Source organism: Chaetodon trifascialis, chromosome 20 (assembly GCF_039877785.1).
Source record: "Chaetodon trifascialis isolate fChaTrf1 chromosome 20, fChaTrf1.hap1, whole genome shotgun sequence".
Taxonomy (NCBI): domain Eukaryota; kingdom Metazoa; phylum Chordata; class Actinopteri; order Chaetodontiformes; family Chaetodontidae; genus Chaetodon; species Chaetodon trifascialis.
In genome coordinates this window covers 10972523-10993909 of record NC_092075.1, presented here as the reverse complement: position 1 = coordinate 10993909, position 21387 = coordinate 10972523, and the positions used below count along the sequence as shown (strand labels likewise).

The window sequence follows — 21387 nt, the reverse complement described above, 5'->3', positions numbered from 1 at the left end:
TCCAACTCGAATTAAGTAGCAGGTACATTTGTGTAGATGCTATTAAGAAGAAAAAAAAAAACATCTCTGATGATAATCACGAGGCTCCCTTTCCCTGAGCAATTAACCCAGATTGAAAGATTTTTTGACAGCTTGAGTTAACTTCCCGCCCCAGTCTCTTGGTTGCAATATTTTCGAAATACCACCCAACAGAACAACGAGGCAGACTCTCCCAGTGTGCTCATTAGCAAGCTCAGTCTCTCTCCCAGCCTCCACTTTAACCACCCAGACAGCAGCACTTACAGTACTGTGGGGCTCAAACCAGTCTCTTTTCTCTGTGCAAACGACATTCACTGGCAGAAATGAATGTCTTTTGATCAAATGAGGCATTAGGATACAGTTTACATGGTTTCAAAAGCCTTTCCGTTATTGATCTTTTCATTAGCTCAATACTCTGTTTCTCTATTCCCCTCTTTCCTCTCAGCCTGTCTCCTCCTTCCTCACCTTCCTGCTCTCCCTTTTCCCTTTTTTTCTCTTCCCAGCCCCTCGATTTCTTCCCATTTTAAAATCCCTCGCTTGCATTGATTTTCATCCTCCCTTTTTTTCCTGTGGGATTTTTGTCTCCTCCTTGTGAGAGTCCATTTTGTTCAACAGTTGCCACACAGAACGGTTCTGCAGTTTGAGCTGAGGCTCTGGGGAAACGCTCTGTCAGACACAGGGAAAAAAGGGGGAGGCGGAATTACTGCAAGGTTGAAGTCATGTATTTCCCTCTTTTTTTCCTGCCTCGCTTCGAATTGATTGTGAATTTTATCTCTTCATATTTAGGAATGAAAAAGCATTAGCTATCACATAACCTATATTGCATTAGTACATTCTTGTTTTCTCCGAGTGATATTGAAAAGTCTTTTTGATCAGTCTAGAATTGTGCTGCAGCCATGGCTGAAATTGAATTGTTCTAAAATGAAATATATGCAATTGTCTGCAAACCTTGCAGAGACAACACATACAGTAAGTCATGATTCAAGCTTTATTCCTCCAACCTGCTTTGCTTTTATAACACTGTAACTGCAAAACAAGTGTGTCACAATATATTATAAAGGCAATTTCACTTTTTCTCTGCAGCTGCATGTGCCAGGTTTCTGAGAGTACAGTATCCCCTGGAGTTTTTAATGTCATTGTAATTGGTATTGAATTTCAGATTAATCAAGCTCATATTTTTTATTACGCTAAAATTGCCCTTCCAGCACATTCTTAAGAGATTGGGCTCCGATTGCAGAATCTATTTCATAGCTTGTCTTTACTCCAAGGAAGTACCTGATGTGGGGCTTTTACAGTAGCTATTACAGACATCATTGGTACATTTAAAGAAATGACTGCTCAAGGTTCAGGAAGACGACTGAATTCTTGTTTTCAGTGTTTGTAGACACTATTATATACTTAAAGTGTACAAGAAATCTATGTGCATCGTGCATTTTCTTTTTTCCTTTTCTTTTGCTTGAGTCAGCATAGAATACACTGTTCAACAGAATTAATTAAAGGATTTATTTAAGTGCTAATATTCAGACGTGCAGGTCATGCCGACTGATGATAAGAGTGAAAGGAATAGTGGCTATGACAGCTGTTTGGGCAGGTGTAATCAGCTGTGGGTGAGCATTTGACCCAGACCTCACACTGTTCAGACTAAAGTGCCTTTTCCTCCCACAGCCCTCACCGTGAAGGCTGTCCAAAAGTCATATCATTGCTTTTATCTATCCTCATATAAAGCTTAATAGTTAATAAACACAAGGTTATTGAGGTACAAAAGCAGTGTGTTTGCTGCTTGTATCTCTGGTGAGATTTCCACATGTTCACCTGCCAACACAATCTTAAAAAGGTCACCGCTCTGCTCATCTCACTGTCGAAAACAACATCTGGTAGCATTTGACATCATGAGCATGTTTGAAAACACATCATGCAGCAGCAATATTCTCAAAGAAGACGAAGCACTTGGCCTCACGTCTTGAAATTTTAACATAACAATTTGACCACGTCTTTATCAGTTTCATTATGCAACAACAATATGAATGATCAACAAAACTGTTATAAAACTCGGTTTATTAGAACAATTGCGTCAGAGAGCGCACTGCAATCTGTCATCTGTGAAGTTCAACGCCACCAAGGACTAATCGCCAACTTAGTGTAGCTGCTCGCAGTCTCATCAGACCTCAACTCCTGCCTTCTACTTCTCCTTTCAAACAGCAGTGACCAAGCCTCAGTGACCCTTCCTCCCACTGCTAAAGGCATGAGCACTCAAACGTGCTTGTGCGATTGTCAAACAACATCATTATACCACATGGCTGCTAGCCAGAAAACCATTGCACGGAAATGGCTGCAGCCGAACCCTTCAGCAAAGGACAACTGGACACCAGTGCAATGAACTGCATGGAGGAACTGACTTTAAACTCAAAATTACAATAAGACAAATTTGTAAAATACTGGAAAAAAATAGACTACATATGTGACATAACCCATTGGATATGTCAATGGAAGACCTTTTCCTTTACAAGTACACTGCTTCCCATGTCAACCCATTCTTTTACCCACTGCCTTTCTGACACTGGAATTGAGGGGGCTGCCTCCGACTTTCCATCCAATCGGATTGACGACGTCTCTCAAGCTCTTTACATTCTTCATACAAATATTTCCACCAAGTCATGTGCATAGCTGAACGCAATGCCATGAATGTTTCACCCTCTCTTCGACAGCAGGCTTTTTTGTGTCCAAGTATTAAAGCATCTGCCAACACTGTATGAACTAGTTTACTGAGGCTTCCGACTTCACTCGAGATTCTGCTCTTCTCGTCGTTCGGGTTTAGAGTCACACCGTCTAATAATCTTGCTCCAACACAAAGGAAAGCAAATATTTGCCTTGTGCTTGCTCACATTTTCAAATTCCATGATGCTGGCGAGCAGTGCGAGGCTGCTAGAGTAGCAATAGCTAAACACCTACAGGTCATCGCCCACCCTCCACAACCACCTGTGACCCACATCATGATGCTTATGAATTTGTCTCTTCTCCTTTATCACCAGTGTTGGAATGTCCTTCCCATTTCAACAAGATAATCCCCTTTACTCACATGCTAAAAAACTCATTTCCTCAAGTGGCACCTCACATCATCCTCTCACTTCTGAATCATACCCTGGAAAGCATTAGCCAGTGAAAAGCCGTCTAGGCATCTCGGCTGTAACTATATTTGGTGGAGCAGTATAAGTTTTTAGACATCTGTGTAATAGTCTGGATGCTTATGACCACTTTTTCAACTGAATTTCATCGACTGTATTTCTAGTCCAGATTCCTCGACGGCTTTTCACCAGCTAATCACCAAAGAAGTGCTCAGTGGGATTCTCTCTCCAGCTTCTCTCTGCTCTGCTCAGACTAATTTGCTCTAATCTTTAAAGAAATCCCCTCTACCTCTCTTCCTCGTTGTTATTTTGAGCCCTTCTCCCTTACAAGATCCCTCCAGGGCCACGGCAATATTGTTAAGGCACTACACCTTCTGCCTTTGCAATCCTCGCTATTATATGTGTTGTTGACATATGAATTTAAGGTTATTTTACTGCCCGATCATTTAAGGCCATGTCTACAATGATGATGATATAAAATCTAAAAATCTAAAAATAGATTTTTATTTCTGTGTTTTGAAATTCCATTCACAACAGACCGGCATATCCAACTCTGAAAATTGATCCCTTTGATGTGTGTTTGACTGTCAGTTGACATTTCATACATACATGAAGCTGTTATATTCTATTATATAATATTCTCAAGATTTCTTACTTGCACAACAAACCAGTAAAACTTCAGAAATAGCCGTGAGCCAAAAGACAAAAATGGTGTGGGAGAGATTTACAGGTATGTGTGGCAGGGTCGGCCTGTTGGTTGGTCTAGACTAAAATATCTCAACAACTGTTGAATGCATAGCCATGAATTTTTGTTCTGTCATTCATGGTTCTCACATCATGTATTACACAGTTGTGATTCTCTGACTTCACCTCTACTGCCACCTTGAACCTTTTTCCTTTCAAGGGTCACTCCAATTTTTAAGCATCCTTAAAGGGCCATACTAAATTATTGAACACATATATTACACTAACCTCTGATTTGATGGCTGGAACTGGTTTTCTTTGGTGAGGCATCTGTCAAAGGACAGCACTGACGGTCCCTCTGAAGCTGGTTTTTCAGGTCTGGGTCAATCAGCCTTGTTGAACTTAGCTTTTGTAAGAGACACTTTTGAAAAGAGCTGCACAGGAGGTTGTCCCAAGTAGAGATGGAAACTTCAGAGCGTGTCTTCTCAGAATGGGGAAATCCTCTGGAAGACGTACGGTTTATAGAACTCGAGCAGAGGGAGGTTGTACCTGCTGTTGCTGTGAGCTCGCCATTGCTTTGCAGCCCAACGATTTCGTGTTGCAGGTTGTCAGGCATCAGCTGACTTCACAATGAACAGCAAATATGTTCAGTTCCTTTTGTTTATTTTTCTTCTCCTTAAACCTCTCACTGACTGCCTGAAGGCGTTTTCACATGTATTCAGATGTCATAGTATGCTTTTGTTCTTGCAGAGTAGGAAAATGAACAGTGTTACCTCCTTCCCATTTCACTTGTCACAGCTTTAAGCTGGCTTCAAATGATTTCTCATTTGAAAGCGGAGAGCTGAGATGCTGCTGGAGCTTGAGGTTCAGCTCTGAGAGCTACTTGGTAATGTCCATCATGAAGGCCAAATCAGTGATGCTAGCAGCTGCACAGCAGCAACAACACTCTTCTTCCCAAATTCTCCTTCTGAATGAGGCTTCAGCTCCTTAGCTATTAGCTCGCTCACCATAAAACGTGCCTGAATAACACTGTCTCTGTCAGAACGTGGTCTCGTGAAAGCTGCTTGTTTGGCATTTAAACTCCTCCGAAGCGTGTTAACTTCATCTAAGAGCATTTGTCCTTGCGGCTCATCATCAGCTGTAATGAGGCAGGAGGTTAGCCTTCTTCATCACTGTGAGCTCACCCCCACAGACTTGGGTACAATGGCGATGGGCAAAACTTTTTACTACTTCATGTTATTGTCTTTTATTGCAGAATAAACGGTAATCGCTGTTTTTGTATTTATGAATTGTCTTGCGGGCCAGATCAAGGCCAGACGTTCCCTACCCCATCTCAAATATCTGCAAAACTGTTCCTGTCAATCTTAGCTGTGCTTTGTGTTGAGCGCTAATTAGCAAATGTTAACAGGCTAACTTGCTGAACTAAGATGTTCAACACAATAAACATTATACCCGCTAAACAACATGCCAGCATACTGAAGTTAGCATTTAGCTGCACTGCTGTGCCTAAGTATAGCTTTTTGCATGGCTGTAGACTGTCTCTGTAGACTGAGTCTTGTTGAGTGTTTATTTAACCAGGAAGTCTCTTGAAATAAAGAGAGAAAGAGTGCCTTTGGGCAGTCAGCCGTTTCTTATCGAGCAGTACACACCTGGAACACTGTGCCCATAGAACTCAGGAATATTACATCCCTTAAGTTGTTCTCCAAATCAGTAAAGCAGTGGTTACTGGGCAATCAAACCTGTTATCATGATCTGGATAGTGGCCATGTCCTCATTTTTCATAATATGTGCTAGGATTTAGGTGCTTGTATAGTACGTTCTTTCACTGTCTTGTTAATTGTGGTTGTGTGCTATGGCTTTTGCTTATGTGATTTGCTTTGTGCATTTGTGTGTCTTCTTTGGGCTGTGTGTTTTGGTGTGTGTTATGTTTTTGTCCTTTTTGTATAGTGCATTTTTAATGTTTTTGTTATATGGTTAGGTTATAGTCTTTAAATCTTGCTGTTTCTGCTCTTTGCTTTTGTCTGTGGTTAGGTACTTGCTTTGAGCTTACGTGCTTTCTATATGTGTGTATCTGTATCTGTGTTCTTTTCTATGGACATGCCATCAATTCGCTTATATCCGTGCTTATGTGCTTTTGTACTTCTGTATGTAATTTTAATGCCTGTTCATATATATATGTATATACCATCAACCTGCCAGGGACTGCAGATGAAAATTAGCCTGTACTGTATGGCTAAATCTGGCACATTTACATGACTTAAGTGATCATGTTAATTAATGTGCATTGTCCCTTCTTAAATGAAATAAACATAAACATAAATACATTATCTTGTCTAAAAGAGACAGACTCAATGACAGTAAAAAAAAACACATATTTAACATTCAACATCTAGTGCAGTGAAATATTAGCTGAGATGCTATGTTTCAGCAGGATTTGGACCCAATAGCAGACACACAGACAGGGTGTAAGGGTTAAATAGGAATTTATTGAATGGATAATGAAGGGAGACTCCGGGTACGCAGGAAACTCATAGCTGCAATGTCCTGGGAATAGCAGGTGAGGCACGAGGCACTGAGGTGGAGAGCGGTTCAGAGATACACTGGAGCGCACAGAGCTCAGGTGGCGTGAGTACAGCATTGAGGGCACGTGGTGGTAGAGGCACAAATGAAACTAGGTGGTGATGGTTGTGGACTAGAGCAGCAGCGTGGTGGCAGAGACGCTGGAGCTGGAGATCGATGCAGGAGAACTCACTGAGCATGAAGAAAAAGAGATCAAGCACTGGTACTCAAAACAAGAGAAACATAATCTAAACATAAACTTATACTCGCAGGCAGCATTAGTAAAGTGGTCAACTCTCCCACTAAGCAGTGGAAACAATCTAGCACCGAGTCCTGTGCAGTCCACAGTCTTTATGCTGTGCTTGATTGTGACGAGTCAAAGCTGAGCTCCCAAGCCACCTGGGGAACCAAGCTCAGCCTCCGCCAAAAAAGGACACACAGGAACCAAAGCGCCACAGCTCTCCACAATACACCAGAACATACTCGAATTTCCCAACTCACCACGAGAGGCCTGCAAGTGATCGTTTTAAACGGTACACTTCTGCATGTTGTTGGATCTTTTCCACTGACATTACATCAACCTTTTTTTGAGCTGATTTGAGTCAATACAGCAAAGGCACAATACTGGATTAACTTTATCCAGAAGCAATGAGTTGTTTTTGCCTGCTGATAGTGTTCTGTTATTATTACTGTGGGCTTATGGGATCAAAATAACTCCTTTGGGTGGTTTTCTACCCATGGGCACTGTGTTAAGTTAAACCATTAATGCGTCACACTGGATCAACTTTTGAATAAGTGATTTTTACTGTGTACCACTGGCTCATGGTATTTCCTGCAGGTCAGTATGTTCTTATCTTGAGGTGATGACCCAATAGTATTAATAAAAAGTTGTCACCTATAATCTGATTACACCTGCTCTCTGTCACCCTGCTGCTGTGCCGTGTCGGAAAAAAAAATGAACTAGATAATTCTTCCTTAATGCATTTACTGTACATGTGACATCCGTACACTGAGCCATGTGTCATCTGCCTTTAACAATCTTATGACCTATTTCTGGAGTCAAGTCACCCCCCTGAGGTGTGCACTGGAAGGCCGAACAGGCTCTGACTCAGCAGGCCTGACCTTTGACTAACCCACAAGGTCGAGTCCTAAGGCGAGTGCAACAATCTGACAACCCGGGGAAAGAAAATGCGAAAAATATGAATTTGTGTTTTTCACAGCACTATCACTGATGTCTGCTTTTTGAAGTGTCTTTGCTTTTTCTGGTCATATTCCATTCAGAGATGGAGTATCCCACTTGACTGCACGCTGCACTCAGTGTGCTCAATCTGTTTGCTGTTTGACCTCCACTTTTAATAGAGACTTAAAGATCCAGCCACCAACCCCGTGCATGAATAATTGAGGGCTTCCCGTGGTACAGACGGAGATCCTGGAGGATGAGGGGGAGGAGGAAGAGATGCTCAGTATCTATCGCTCCAATCTTCAGGCCACAGGGCCATAATGAAATAATTAGAAAGATTACATGTTGAGCAATAAACACAGGGCTGGAGGTGTATTCAATCTAACAGAAATTGAAAAACTTGAGCCAAGCTTCTTTAAGTAGCATCATTGCAAGGCTTCGTTGGTTTTTATCCAGGGATTGAACCTCTGTTAACCCCTCATTGATTGGATTTTAACTGTAAATCTGAGATAAGGCTGCTGCTGCTGCTGCTGCTGCTGCTGCTGCTGCTGCTGCTGCTGCTGCTGCTGCTGCTGCTGCTGCTGCTTGAGAATAACAGAAACAAAGATTGTTGTGCTTCTGATGATCTGTGGGTCTCATTCCTTTAAGGCTGATACAGATCGCTCCCCATGATCAAGCCCCCTCGGTCTGTGTTTGGAGCCCTGCATTTCAATGTTGATTTCATAACTGCGCCTTGACATAGTATGGCAGACACAGGCGTACTCCTCCATGATATACAGTTATGTAATGTAAACTGTTTTCTATGTGTTCTGTCGCAGTATCCTTTTCTCCTAAGCGTCTAGTTTGTCACATCGAATCAAATCATGGGTGAATTTATAGCTCACCCATAGAGTACATTTTGCATTTTACACGCTGCACAGTTGCATTATGGTACATTCTGTACCAAGAGGTTTTATAATCATTGGCACAGCAGAAACATGCTTTTATTTTTGGTGGGAGGTCACATATTATTTGAAGTAATCCATGTCACATCCATGCTGGGCTGTTATTTCTGGTGGAAACTGATATTTATAAAAGACATGAGGACATTTCCTTTCCTCTCTTTTTTTGCAGTGTACAGTATATCATATGTGCGCCCCTGCTTTGCACCCCATCTCACTTTGTTGCATGTTGCATTGGAAAAAAATGTCACTCCTGTTCATGTGTTTGACGTGTTCTCCAGCATTCATGTTCAAAGAGCCCATGAGAGCTGTATGATGGAGAGTCTCATAGCTGAGAAAGATTTACTGCACTTGGCCGTGTAAGCCTTTTCTGTACTACACCTTCACAACTGTACACAAGACTGATGAGAATAATGTTGCTGCATCTTAAAGGATTTGACTTAGCTGTTTGCACGTTAAAGCATTTGTGGGATCTTGCTCATTTCTTTTAATGATTTGTGTCTTCCTGTGGCAGATTCTCTTTTTTTTTTCTTTTTAAGAGCACATATGCTGTTCCCAATGCTGCTTTCAGTTCACTCTGCGCTGATATCAGCATTATTACTTTCCCCTAAACTTGGAATGCAAAATTTCCAAGAACCAAGCGACTGATCAGAGGTGTCAAAATGTTGCACGGCCCAGAGCTGCTCCATTGATGGCGTACAATAGAGGAAGCCTTAATCAGCCCATTCGCTAAATGTTTCACTGAAATTTAATCCAAATCTAAATGGGCTTTGGGGCTATTTTTTCCTTCCCAGAAAATGTGCCATTATCCTCATGAAACTGGAGGACACTGGATGGTGCACGCAATCACCGCTTTCATGTTTCCCACTACATTTTCTGCAGAAGCGTGGTATCAGTGTGACAGTTGCATTGAGGCAAATTTAACTACATTTTTTGCTCAGAGTGATTCAAAAGGATTCTCATTAACATGGGCCGAACTGTTCCAAGGCAGAAGAGCCACATATTTGATGCTAAAACTGAGTTAAATAAACAGGTTCAGGAAATGTTCATCGCTGCAGTCCGCAGTCACAGGCCCGAGGGCATATTCAGATAAACGACAAAAAGCAGAAATAAAGGTGCAGTCTTTCACCAGCTGCTCACTTTTCAAGGAGGAGTTTGTACATTAGACCCTTGTGGGCTCTCCCACGGCTGAGCTAGACTACCACGCATGTATTGTACAGATGCCTGGAGGCAAAACAGCTTAGATTGATCTGAGGAATAAACAGGTCAAGACCAAAGCGTTGATGAAGCAGACATTGATCTGACCAATCCCACGGGTCTGTGGAACAGCATCCGCATCCAGTGTTTCTCAAGTGCTTTTATTTCATTCCTCTGAAATGAGTCAAGTGTCTCTGCTGCTTATCAGGAAGGATATTTTAATTTGTATTACAGAGTTTGTCTTCCGAGCTGAGATACTGTTGGATATGTCTCATATGCAGGCTTTAAAATATGGGCCATATAGTCTGCAATCAGACCAGCAAGAAAGATATATTTTCTCACCCATTACTATCAAGTCACTGGCATCACCTTCGAGTAAGGCTTAATTAAACAATAATTTGTAAGTTGTAAATATTTTATTCATGGTTAATGAAGCAGTCTTTTAAATATCAGTATCCCAAGCCAAGAACAAGAGTGACTAATGGCTTGCCAGGTTGATGTACATCCTCCTCTAGCATTACATTTCTTAACTTTAACTTGCTTTGTCTTTTATGGCTAGCGACCATCTATAGCTAGTCATCTATAGAACACTGAAGGAATATTTTGGGAAACTTATTGAGAAACTTTTTAGAGTGCGCTCAGGATTTCCTGTCATTGTCCAGTGAAACTTATTCACTTTTCTTGCCAAATTTAGATGAGAAAATCAATACCACTCTCATATGTGTGACTCTACAGCCAACCGCTGCTTATCTAAAAAAACAAACAAAAAAAAAACGGGGAAACAGCTAGCCTGGTTCTGCCCAAAGGTAACAAAATTCACCAACAGCACCTTGATCTTCTCACATTGATCTTCTTGACAAAAAAAAAAATTAAAAACGAATAAGAGAATTTCCCAAAATGCACAACTAACCTTAAACTTGCTTTGTATTTCATGCTAGTTGACTTGTTACTGTTGTATAAAGTATTAACATGCGATTTATAAATATTAATACTGCTATTAGAAACAGTTTGCAATCCCTTCATAAAGTGCATCTTATTAAAAACATCTACCAAATCATCTAACTGCGACTTCAATAGTTCCAGTGAAGTCTGTGATTATGTGATTATACAGCAGTGCTGAAAATTATTGTGAGTGCTCATGCGATAAAAAAGAGGTCAAACAGTTAAATATATCTATTTTACCAAACCAGGCAGAATTATAAGTCCCATTGTTAAATTAAATCCCACAGTAAATGAACATGAGAAAAAAATATAACACTCCCCTTGTCTCTTGATGTATTACTGATTTATGAGAGTAAATGAGGGGAAACATGTTTTCTGTGTGGGAGGACAGATTACACATTTCTCCTGCCATTTACATATAGCTTTCACCCTGGTGGCAGAATAAGGATTGTATGGTTCTCCTTGTCAAAATGTCAGTATGTTTTAACCTACAGGAATGCACATGCTGGCTCGACCGTGTCAGCTGGTCTCTGGCAGCTCTTCTCCAGCCCTCCATCTCTCTCAGGTTAGGTGTAGGCGGAGTGTTTAGTTGCATTCAAGTGGAATTTTATTAGCAGAATGACAAAGCAGGGAAGCTGCAGACTAGCTCTGATGATGAGCACTTAACTCTCACTGAGTGGAGACTAACCTGACAGTGAGTGGCACCAGACATGGGTTAGAAAAAGAGTGAATATAGAAATCAATGGACGTGCCATGACCTTTAATGGAGAAGCTTTCATCTTGTCTGAAGATGTACAGCACAAAAGGATTAAGATGGAACAATGTAGTAGTAATAATAATAACAGTTACAGTTACAAAGACCATAACAGAAAAGGAAGAAAGACCAATTAATGCAGAAATGGTTATAAGTTTTAGCAGAGTTTTAGAGATAGGAATGGTGTTCTAGAGTTTGGGGGCTCTGACAGAAAAAGTACAATTACAGTAGTACAACAGAGTTTTATTGCAGGATTTGAGGTTAAATGCAGGTTAAAAGTAATAAGGGAAACCTTAAAATCAACTGGAAGCCAATGCAAATAGGCTAAAATTGCAGTAATATGATGTCTTTTGTCTGCACCCATTAAGAGTCTGGCTGCAGCGTTGTGTATAAGACAGATAAACAGATCCATTCTGAAAAGGATGAAAGCATGTCAGTGAATTATAAAAACAATCCAATTTTAGAAACAATACAACGATTGTAAAAGAGGTAAAAAAAAAAAAAAAAAAAAAAAATGGAGGTTATGTACTACTTGCAACATGATGATCAACTAGATTACAGTGAAAGATAAATCCCAAATGTCTGACACCTTAGATCAAGGGAGGGTGCCAGGTTGCCAGATTTATTATTAAATCCAGATGGAAGGATTGCCTCTGTTGTTTCTTCCTTATGTTTGAGCATGTCAGTCATTTTACATTATTATTATTTACATTATGGTTATGTATTATTCCACCAAGAGGGAGGGGGAAAAATAGAAGAGGACCTAGGACAGAGCCTTGAGGTACACCATGGTTCAGAGGGGCAGTAGATGACTTTGCTTTTATATCAGGTTATTAGTAATAATGATTTAATGATATTGTATAACAGTCACGTGAGACATTTTTCTGAATTAAGCATTAAGAGCTTTCCTGATTATATGTATATGCTTTTATTTAAGTAGAGGACTTAAACTTGTAACAGTATTGTTAGGGTGTGCTATGGTACTTTTACTTCAAAGATATGAAGTTGACTCATGTGAGCATCTAATTTGTTTGTACAGAGAACAAAAGTTTTTTTTGACAGAAGTGGAAGTTTGGGAATTTGTCTGTACAGTATTTTCTCTACAGTATACAACTGTCTATGTTTACATACTGGCGGAAATAATAGTGCAAAGAGCCACAGTTTTGTGTGGAGTTGTTACAGTAGTTGCTGTCACCATATCTAAAAAGAAGAGTTAAAAGAAATCTTGTTTTGCTCTGACCTTTTCTGTAAGCCTGGTCTCTTTTGCCTGCACTCCATTTCAACATCACAAACCCCAGATGTTTTAGTTTCTACCTCTGGGGTTTACATAACAGTAGAGCAGCAAGGACTCGTGTACAGTGTGTAAAAGTTAACAACATCCCTGAGGAAAGACATGCTACAAAAAGCAATTAGACAGTCTGCCTGAACCCACATTTAAGCAGCCAATAGTTTGACACATGAGAGTCAGCTCTTATTAGATTCCTGCACTGTTGTATCAGTTGCTCCTGAGGATGTCAATAAATGGATCTCCCTCAGTTGTTTGCTTTTAAATGAGTCCCAATGCAGGGGACGCTGTTGTTTCGCTTCGTGTTTATGCGGGTACACCATCCTTTGAAGTTGTTTCTGTCTCAACTGGTCCAAGAGGATATGCACCACTGCCTACGAGCATGGCAGCCACATCAGAGGGAGAGAGATGAGACGTTTTGTTGTTTATGTTGTTATCATTTCATGGTGATGGACTATACTGTACACTGTGGCTTTAGAAATGCTAGCTGTGCTCTTGCGCCTGTGGACAGCCGAGCAGCCTGTGGGTGGAACTGTGCCCATGGAGCCCGGAGACAGCAGATTTGGAAGGAAGCATGAAGTCGTCTTTACTCTGTCTCATTAAAAACATATTAGCCCACCCTCTCCCTGCGCAGCCCACTCAGCTACAGTACCTTTCCCTGCCTGTCTGCACCTCATGGAAGAGCTCCTCTTACACAACCATAGGCACACAGGTGAGAGAGGAGGGCTCCAGCAGAGATTAGAAAACCCTCCTATAAATAAGTCCAGAAGAACAATGAGTCAATGCTCATAATCAGGTTCATTACAGTAAAGTGCAGAAGCTGCACAATGGTACAGTAAACCTTCTGAAGTCACAGAAGCAGTCACGAAGCTGCAGCTGCACTCAGACTTTCCTGGCATCGTCAAGCTGCAGTCAAAATCTGTAACTAACGATTAGTAATTTTTTTGATTATTAATAGAAAATAATTCATATTTATTCATAATTTTAGTTTTTGCTACTAGGGGTCTCTCAATCAAAACAATGAAAACAAAAGTTTTACGATGTTGTGAAGTGGCATGGGACCACAGGAGTTCTTCACTGTTAAACAATTACCATTGTTCATGAAAATCCATCTGAAGTGACTCGGAGAGAAATGTTTCTAGATTAGTTCACGTATTAAAGTTTTGTTCACGCTGTCCAACTTCCTTCCTCACTCTCTGAAGTATCATCTGGTGTTTCCTGTGTCACCTCCGGCTGAAACGCACCACATGCGACTCAACAAAGTATATCACACAGGGCTAGTCATTATTAGACATTTTAATGCGGAAGTGTTACATATTGTACTTTTAATCATTTACTGGTTTATACTTCCAGGTATGAGGATTTACTGCTTATATCATTCTAAATGTGATATATTTGCAGTTTTGACAAAATCTTTGGCCGATTGACATTTTTCATTATTTTCTGACTTTGAAGGACTAGATCTTTGGCTCTCAGTCCTTTTATTTATGGCTATGGGGGTTATCATAGAGATGTTGGCTTCTCAGTCCAACACTTTGGTCCAGACTGAAATATCTCCAAAAACTATGGGATGGATTGACATGAAATGTTGTCTAGGCATTCATGGTGGTGAGAAAATGAATCACAGTGACTTTAGCGCCACCGGCAAGTCAAAGTTTTCACTTGTCGTGTAAATATTTCAGCATCTGCTCAATGGATTTCCATGACACTTGGTACAGGCTTTCTTCCCCTCAGGATGAGTTGTAATAACTTTGGGGATACCTTAGTCCCTGAGTGCATCCTCATGTCCAAATTTTAATTACTGAATACCTGCACAACTAATGACATTCATTAGCCTCGGCTTTACTTTTTGTTTAGTGCTAATGAGAAAATATCAGCATGCCAACACTCTAAATAGGGACAGTGAACGCAGTAGACATTATGCCTGCTAAACATCATCCAAGCGTTATCATTGTATGCTGTGAGCATGTTGATGTTAGCATTTAGCACAAAGCGACAGTGTGCCTCCTTAAAGCCTCACAGAGCTGCTAGCATGGCTGCAGCCTCCTAGTCTTGTTGGATCCCTTAGAAAAAGCTCCATACATGTTGCAGCTCAACCAGTGATTTCTTTTGTGTCTCAGACTGTTTTACTTACAAAATAAAAGAGATGAAATAAAAAAGATGAGAGAAAGGACACAAGAATAAACCTAATTATGTGCAGTCAAAATAAGTCTAAGGCTTTTCTATCCTGTTAATCTCACAACCTCTCAGATGCAATACCTTTGGGCTCCCTAGGTTTGAAACCATCAGAATAAACAATTAAATCCATGAGTAGGCATAGTAGGGAGTAAGCAGATGAATTGATAACGAAAACAATAGTCATTGGCTGCCTTACAGTGTGTAATGAATAGTTGAGGGGAATCCATATAGGCAGCATTTTCACATGAAAAATAATATTGACATTTTAATCCGTAAAGAATCAATAGAAACTCCGGTGACTTGACAAGAATTTTAGTAAATTTAAAAATACAGAAAGCCACTGCAAAAAGAAAAATGAAAGCGGGGATACGGGTACTTCAGCAGGTCAAATTCAGAACAAGAAAGACAGATTATAAGAGAAAAATGAAAAGAGGTGAAGTAATAGAGAGAGCAAGAAAGTGAGAGGCAGTGAGCAAGAGTGAGGAAATGAAGGAGGGAGAGATGAATTATAGCCTGCTCCTGGAATCAATAATCTTACGAATCACAGCCGTGGTGTGCTACAGATCTTTTTCTTTCCCTTAACCGAGCAGAAAGGGTGACAGATGTAAAGAGTGCAGCCTGCCGATTTATAAGGCTCGGAGACAGACCAGAGAGCAGAGAGGGACGCGGGTATAATCCTCGCTGTGCCTGAGGAGGCAGATGGACGAGTAAAGGCAAACAGGACTAAGACAAAGAGAAGATAAACCTTAGGCCAGTTAAACAGAACATTTTTCTCCCGTTTGTCGGATCTTTTAAACAAAGTCTCCCACGCTTCCACCTCATTATCATTTGTTTGGCAGATGTCTTCCCCCTGACTTCTTCCAAGTCTCCATGCCAGTGAAAACAAAGCGAGCCTAATGCGCTGCAGCAGGCTCTGTCTTACTCTCCAGTTCTACATGCCTGCATGCAGCTTCCCTATAGCTCTCCTATGCATATTTAACCACAGTCTGGTATAGAGAGAACATTTTGTTTCAGAGGCAGTGAGGGGTACAATGATCCATCTTGACAGGCGTGGTACTTATTGTAGTAGTATTCCTTCAAGATGGATTCACCCCACACCTGTTGTCTAAAGACATTTGGATGGAAATAGATTATCACTTTTACCTTACTTTTAGCCTTCATCACCCTTGTTTCTTGCCCATTTTTGTCCCTTCATGATGTGTTCGCCCCTCCATCGTCCATGCTTTTATTCTCCTCTCTGTTCCACGCAACATCACAGAGGACATTTATCATATTCTGACAAAACATAACGGACAAGTTCGACATTTTTGAGGACACTTTTTTGCTGAGTTACTGAGATGAGAAGGTAGATACAACTCTTGTGTGTCTAATAAATATAAAGCAATCTCCAGCAGAGGGCCAGCTTAGCATAAATACTGAAAGCAGGGGGATACAGCTAGCCTTGCTCTGTGCAAAGGTAACATAATCCAGCTACCAGCACCTCTAAAGCTCGGTAATATAATGCCAACATGTTATGTCATATTTTACCTGTACGAAAACCAAAGTTTAGAAAGAAAAATTTGCAGATTATGTGCCGAACTATTTCTTTGCAAAAACCAGTTGCCAGGCAACCAGAAGAGACTCCATGGGGTTATTAATCCCTAGATTCAAAGTGCCAATTAGTGAACGTTAGAGGTGCTGGTAGGTGGATTTTGTTACTTTGGACAGAGCCAGAAGAGTTTCCTTCCGGTATTGAAGCTAAGACTGCTGGCAGTAGCTTCATATTTCAAGGAGAACTCTGTTTCTTGCCAAGTATTATGTGGAAAAGGAAAAGTTTTTTGTGTCTCAGGTGGGAGACGCACAAACTTCTAGAGCCTGCTCCTCATTTCTGCTTGAGGCCAGTGAGGCTACATTAGCGGCTACTAGAATAACACACCCAGATCTCCACAGAACTGTCGGTGATGGAGTTGTATTCTGGGTAATGTAGGCGGTTGTTGATGCAACAGGGGTGCAATGCTAGGCAGGGCTTGTCATTGAACCCTCAGCAATAAAGTGAATGAGTTAATTTCCCACAATGCCAAACTATTTCTTTAAGGTGCCATCACTTCATTTCTGTATTTTCAAACTTGCTATGCTACAGATTTTCACTGTCTCCACATTCACAGGCCATCACGAAGCCTGTGGGAACGATGCATGTCATTGCTACACTTTGCCTGTTTTTAATTGATAATGATTGGCCACAGCTTGAGAGGTGGGGATCACACCAGTGAGTTCTCGTGTTTTTCAAGTTTGCTGATCAGCTCAGGGGCCTTATTCATGTGTCACTCTCAACACTTCAGACACATGTGACCTGGTTTTTAAAATACCTTAAGAAAAAAGACACATCTCCCTCCTGAAATGCCAGTTTTCAGTTATGCCTGTCCCACAATTAAGACTGCAACCCCAGCTCTGACTAACCATATGTGTATCTAATTGGCCCAGAAGGAGGGGCAACATTTTCTTTTTTGGCCTTGTTCAGTCTGCTTTCCAATCATTAATTTATTTATTTATTTATTTATTTATTTATTTATTTATTTATTTACTGTCTTTGATGGTTGTTTGGTACTTAGCGAGCTGTCTTAGAGATGGCTTTACAGGAAAGAAGTGACACCGGAAACTGAAAACAGCAGGGGCCTTTCAGTGGGTGACATTCAGCCCAGGAGACAGAATTTGCTGCATTAGGGAGTCAGACTGAGACACATTTAAATGCAAATTCTCTTCTTTACATTATTGATTGCTACACTCCATACACTCTGGTAGAGTGTAGAGCTGTTTCTTTTTTGCGCACTTTGCAGTTCCCCTGCACTTGTGGGACACTGTGGCACCCCATTACAGAGCTTTTTGAATCAATAACCTCAGTATCATTAAGCAAAGATCGTTTGTCTTTACACACTGTTGGAAAACCAACTGCCAGAGGCGAAGAATAAGCACACCTTTAATGCTGCCTGCAACAGATGGCCATTTAGTGGTCCAACTTGTAAACAAAGTGATAGGCATCTGTTTTGTCTCCTCTTTCAAACAGTCTGAAGACCACCCTGAAGAAGAAACTGTCCGGTGATGTGGTCAACCTGTCAGGCATCCCGCTGTCTGGCCGAGACGTCCACCGCGTTGCCTTCTACCTTCAGAGCGGCAGTGATGCGGTGTCTGCTGTGGACCTGAGCTTCACCGAGCTGCAGGACGACAGCTTTCGGCTTCTGCTGCCCTACCTCAGCTGCCTGCCGAAACTGTCCATACTCGCCGTCAACGGCAACCGCCTGACAGTGGCGATCCTGAAAGACCTGACAGACGCAGTGAAGGATCCTAAGAAGTTCCCCAGCCTGGCCTGGGTCGACCTGGGCAACAACGTGGATATCTTCACCGTGCCGCAGCCGCTGCTTGTGGCCCTGCGGCGCCGCTTTGGCTTACGCAGCAGCCTCCCCACCATTTATGAGTACAGAGAGGCGCAGGCATTCGGTGGCTACAACCCAAACATGGAGACCTCTGTGGAGGAACCCAGTCTGTATGAGGAGGGAGATGGAGAGGAAGATGATAGAGAGGAGGAGGAGGATAGGCTGGAGCTTCGAGCCTGGGGCTTTGGAGGAGAAAACATGTCAAAAAATGTGCCAGTGCACTTCTGTGGGAGGTGATCGCCCAGAGCTACTTTCTGTTCGACTGGCCGCCCCTTATATCCATCAGTATCGCCTCGCCCTAAGTTTAGCCTCCTGTGTTAGCAGGTGTCATTGTGGCAGATGCTTGCAGTGACCCACGTGTTTCTGAAAATAACTTTGAAATAAGTAACTGTGTTGTGTGTCCCTCTGGATTCTCTGACTACTGAAACTCAGCAGTGTGATGCAGGCAGACTGGCACAGACAGTAAGCATTTATTTATGGATTGATTCAACCTTCATTTATCCAGAAGAAGGTGAACTGAACATGTTTACTGTTTTCCAGGGCTTTGTGTTCCTGAAGTTTTATGCTCTCACACCTTGAAACTTCCCATTATTTGCCATTCTGTCCACTGGAGCAGCTGCAGGTAAGTGCCTTGCACAAGGGCACCTCAGTAGTAGTGGCTGAGGAACGGAGGGCCATTACTAATTGAGCTGGATTGGCCTCCCTGACAACTTCATCCTTGCTGCCCCATTTCTGTGAAAAGTCTGAGGAAGTCAAAGTAACTAAGTAGCCTACTTAGAAAATGGATCAGTTTAATTTCAGCTGACATTTCTGCTCTGTTATCTAAGCTAATCAGAGCTCAGCTGCAGTGAGATAATTTCCACATAAAATATGCTTCCAGTTTCTTCTGTTGGGACATTTATTCAGCAATTATTTTTGAAAGAAATGGTGAATTATGGTAAGTAAATCAAGCATACTGAATCATTTTTAATTTAAATTTTCAGTGGTGATGCTTCAGTAGGTGGTGACGTAAAGTACTGATGCTGCAGCTGTATGGAGAAAAGCCTCCACCTGATACATGCAGACGACACACAGGGTTTGAGCTGCTGATGAACTTATTACTGCCTCTATCAGGCCTCGTTAGGCCCCTTCAGGCACAGATGGTGAGCAGGGGGATCTATTTTTTCTCAGCAAATAGGACTAGCCCCAGATAATTTGGTCCAATGGTGGTTTATGAATGATTCTATTTATGAATCAGCTCATAAGCAACAAGAGAGATGTCCCCTCTGTTTTTAAAGGCACACACTGAAATGGCATTGAAAACATAACAAACAGCTCTGCTTTTATCTTCTCTGTGGTGCTACAGCGTGCAAATAAATCTTTGTTGTGGCATGAATAAACTGCAACGCTTTCTTTTTGACTTTATCTTTTGTTTTTTAGATGTGTGCTGTAATTGTCATTCTTTTGTATGTGTTTTTTAAAGAAATGGGCATGACTGTTTACTGTAGCCCAACATCAGATCCCACTGAGAGCATGTTTACATGTACATTAATATTCTAACTCATTTGAGATTGTTTTGGGGGGTGTTTGATGAAGTTTGCCGCATGTGAACACGACTGTATGAGCCCACACATTGTCCTGCCTACAGATGTTAATGTGGTCTGTTCTCTTTCCATGCTATTATTCAGGAAAATCTGTTTATTTGTGTCTACAGGGATATTAATGAACGGGATGCTTGGTTTGTGTGTATGTGTGTGTGTGTGTGTGTGTCTATGAGAGCATAATTAGAGTGTGTGTCTGTGTGCATGAGTGTGTTGTGGACATGCAGAGTAAATTACTACCTTTGATCGTCGAAATGAAATGTTTACTCATTTGCACTTTAAGGACGAGTCCGTCCCTGAATGCACAAGTGTTGTTTTTATGGGTTGTTGTTGACATAAAAACAACCCACGGAGACGCCCACATCCTAAAATAAATATTTTATCTCAGCTTCTTCGATTTGATAGATGAACCATCAACCTTCATACAAGTTTCACACAATGCCAGGATAGAATCATTCGTGAATGTGTTTCATTTCGACGTGGGCTCATTGAATCGTGGCTCACTTTTGAAGTAAAAGTGATGTTTGCCTGCTGTTGCTTCAAAAATAAAGATGATTTGAATAGCATTTGCCTTTTGTGGACTTTTTGGTGTTGAAGTAATGAATCATTTTGCTCAAAATTTGAAAACATTATTATTTTCTTATACTATGAATGGCAGGGACGTAGAGCAGTGGTAGACAGCACATAGAAGTGTGTTTAATTAGGAGAAATCGTCATTTTTGTATCATGTAATTTTACTGCTGCAGGTAATAAAACTTTAAAAAGATATATGAGTGGATATAAGGTCAAAGCTGATGAAAAAGCAGCGCTCACTTGGATTGTGATTTATTAAAGATGTTATCCTGAGATGAACTGATGAGCTTTGAATAATGTGACCCGTTAAACCTGCATTAAATTAAACGCTTGGCCACTCGGGGGCAGCACAACACTGACATATTAAAGGTGACAGCATTTACAGCGCAGCATTAGCATTCATTCATGATGATGTTTCTGCCCATCTAATGAATGTGAGTCCAGTTTTTACTCTCCTTTTACCTCCTTTTTGTTCTCCACCAACTCCTGAGGGAAGATGCTCGACTAGGTTCACAAACTATTCATAAGCTCATAAGTTTGATGCTGGGCAGGTAGGGCGCAGTGGGTTTTTAGAGCTTTTTCACAACCAAAACAGAACAGAAAAACTAAAACAATGAGCTGAAAAGCTTGGAGAGCAATCCTGCTGTCTTTGCCACTGGCAATAATACCACAAAGTTGTCTGTTTCCACTTTAATTTGAAAATGTTAATTGCTGCAGCTTTAAAAATAAAGTCTGCATGGATTGCACAGCTTTGTTTAATTCTGCACAGCGTGCAACTTTAATCAAAACTATTAAGGGTCATGAGGCAATCGCCATTATGCTGATTACAGCAGGATGTTCTTTATGAAAATAACCTCCTTGAGTGAAATCTTGAAAATGTATCGCTAGATGTATAACATGTTCATATTCTATTATATCTAATGTTATTTAGACAAACAAAGAAACCTTACATTCTGTCTTGACTGAG

The 21387-nt window shown here is 41.1% G+C and overlaps 1 protein-coding gene across 1 annotated transcript in view; it reads left to right on the top strand.

Annotated features, from left to right (window-relative positions):
- The window catches only part of lrrc75bb (leucine rich repeat containing 75Bb), a 31126-nt gene extending 10714 nt beyond the window's left edge, over positions 1-20412 (top strand). Inside the window, exon 4 of the mRNA XM_070988928.1 lies at positions 17901-20412. Coding sequence (XP_070845029.1) covers positions 17901-18504 — 604 coding nt within the window. The 3' untranslated portion in view covers positions 18505-20412. The remainder of the gene's footprint in view (positions 1-17900) is intronic.
- The last annotated feature ends 975 nt before the right edge of the window (positions 20413-21387 follow it).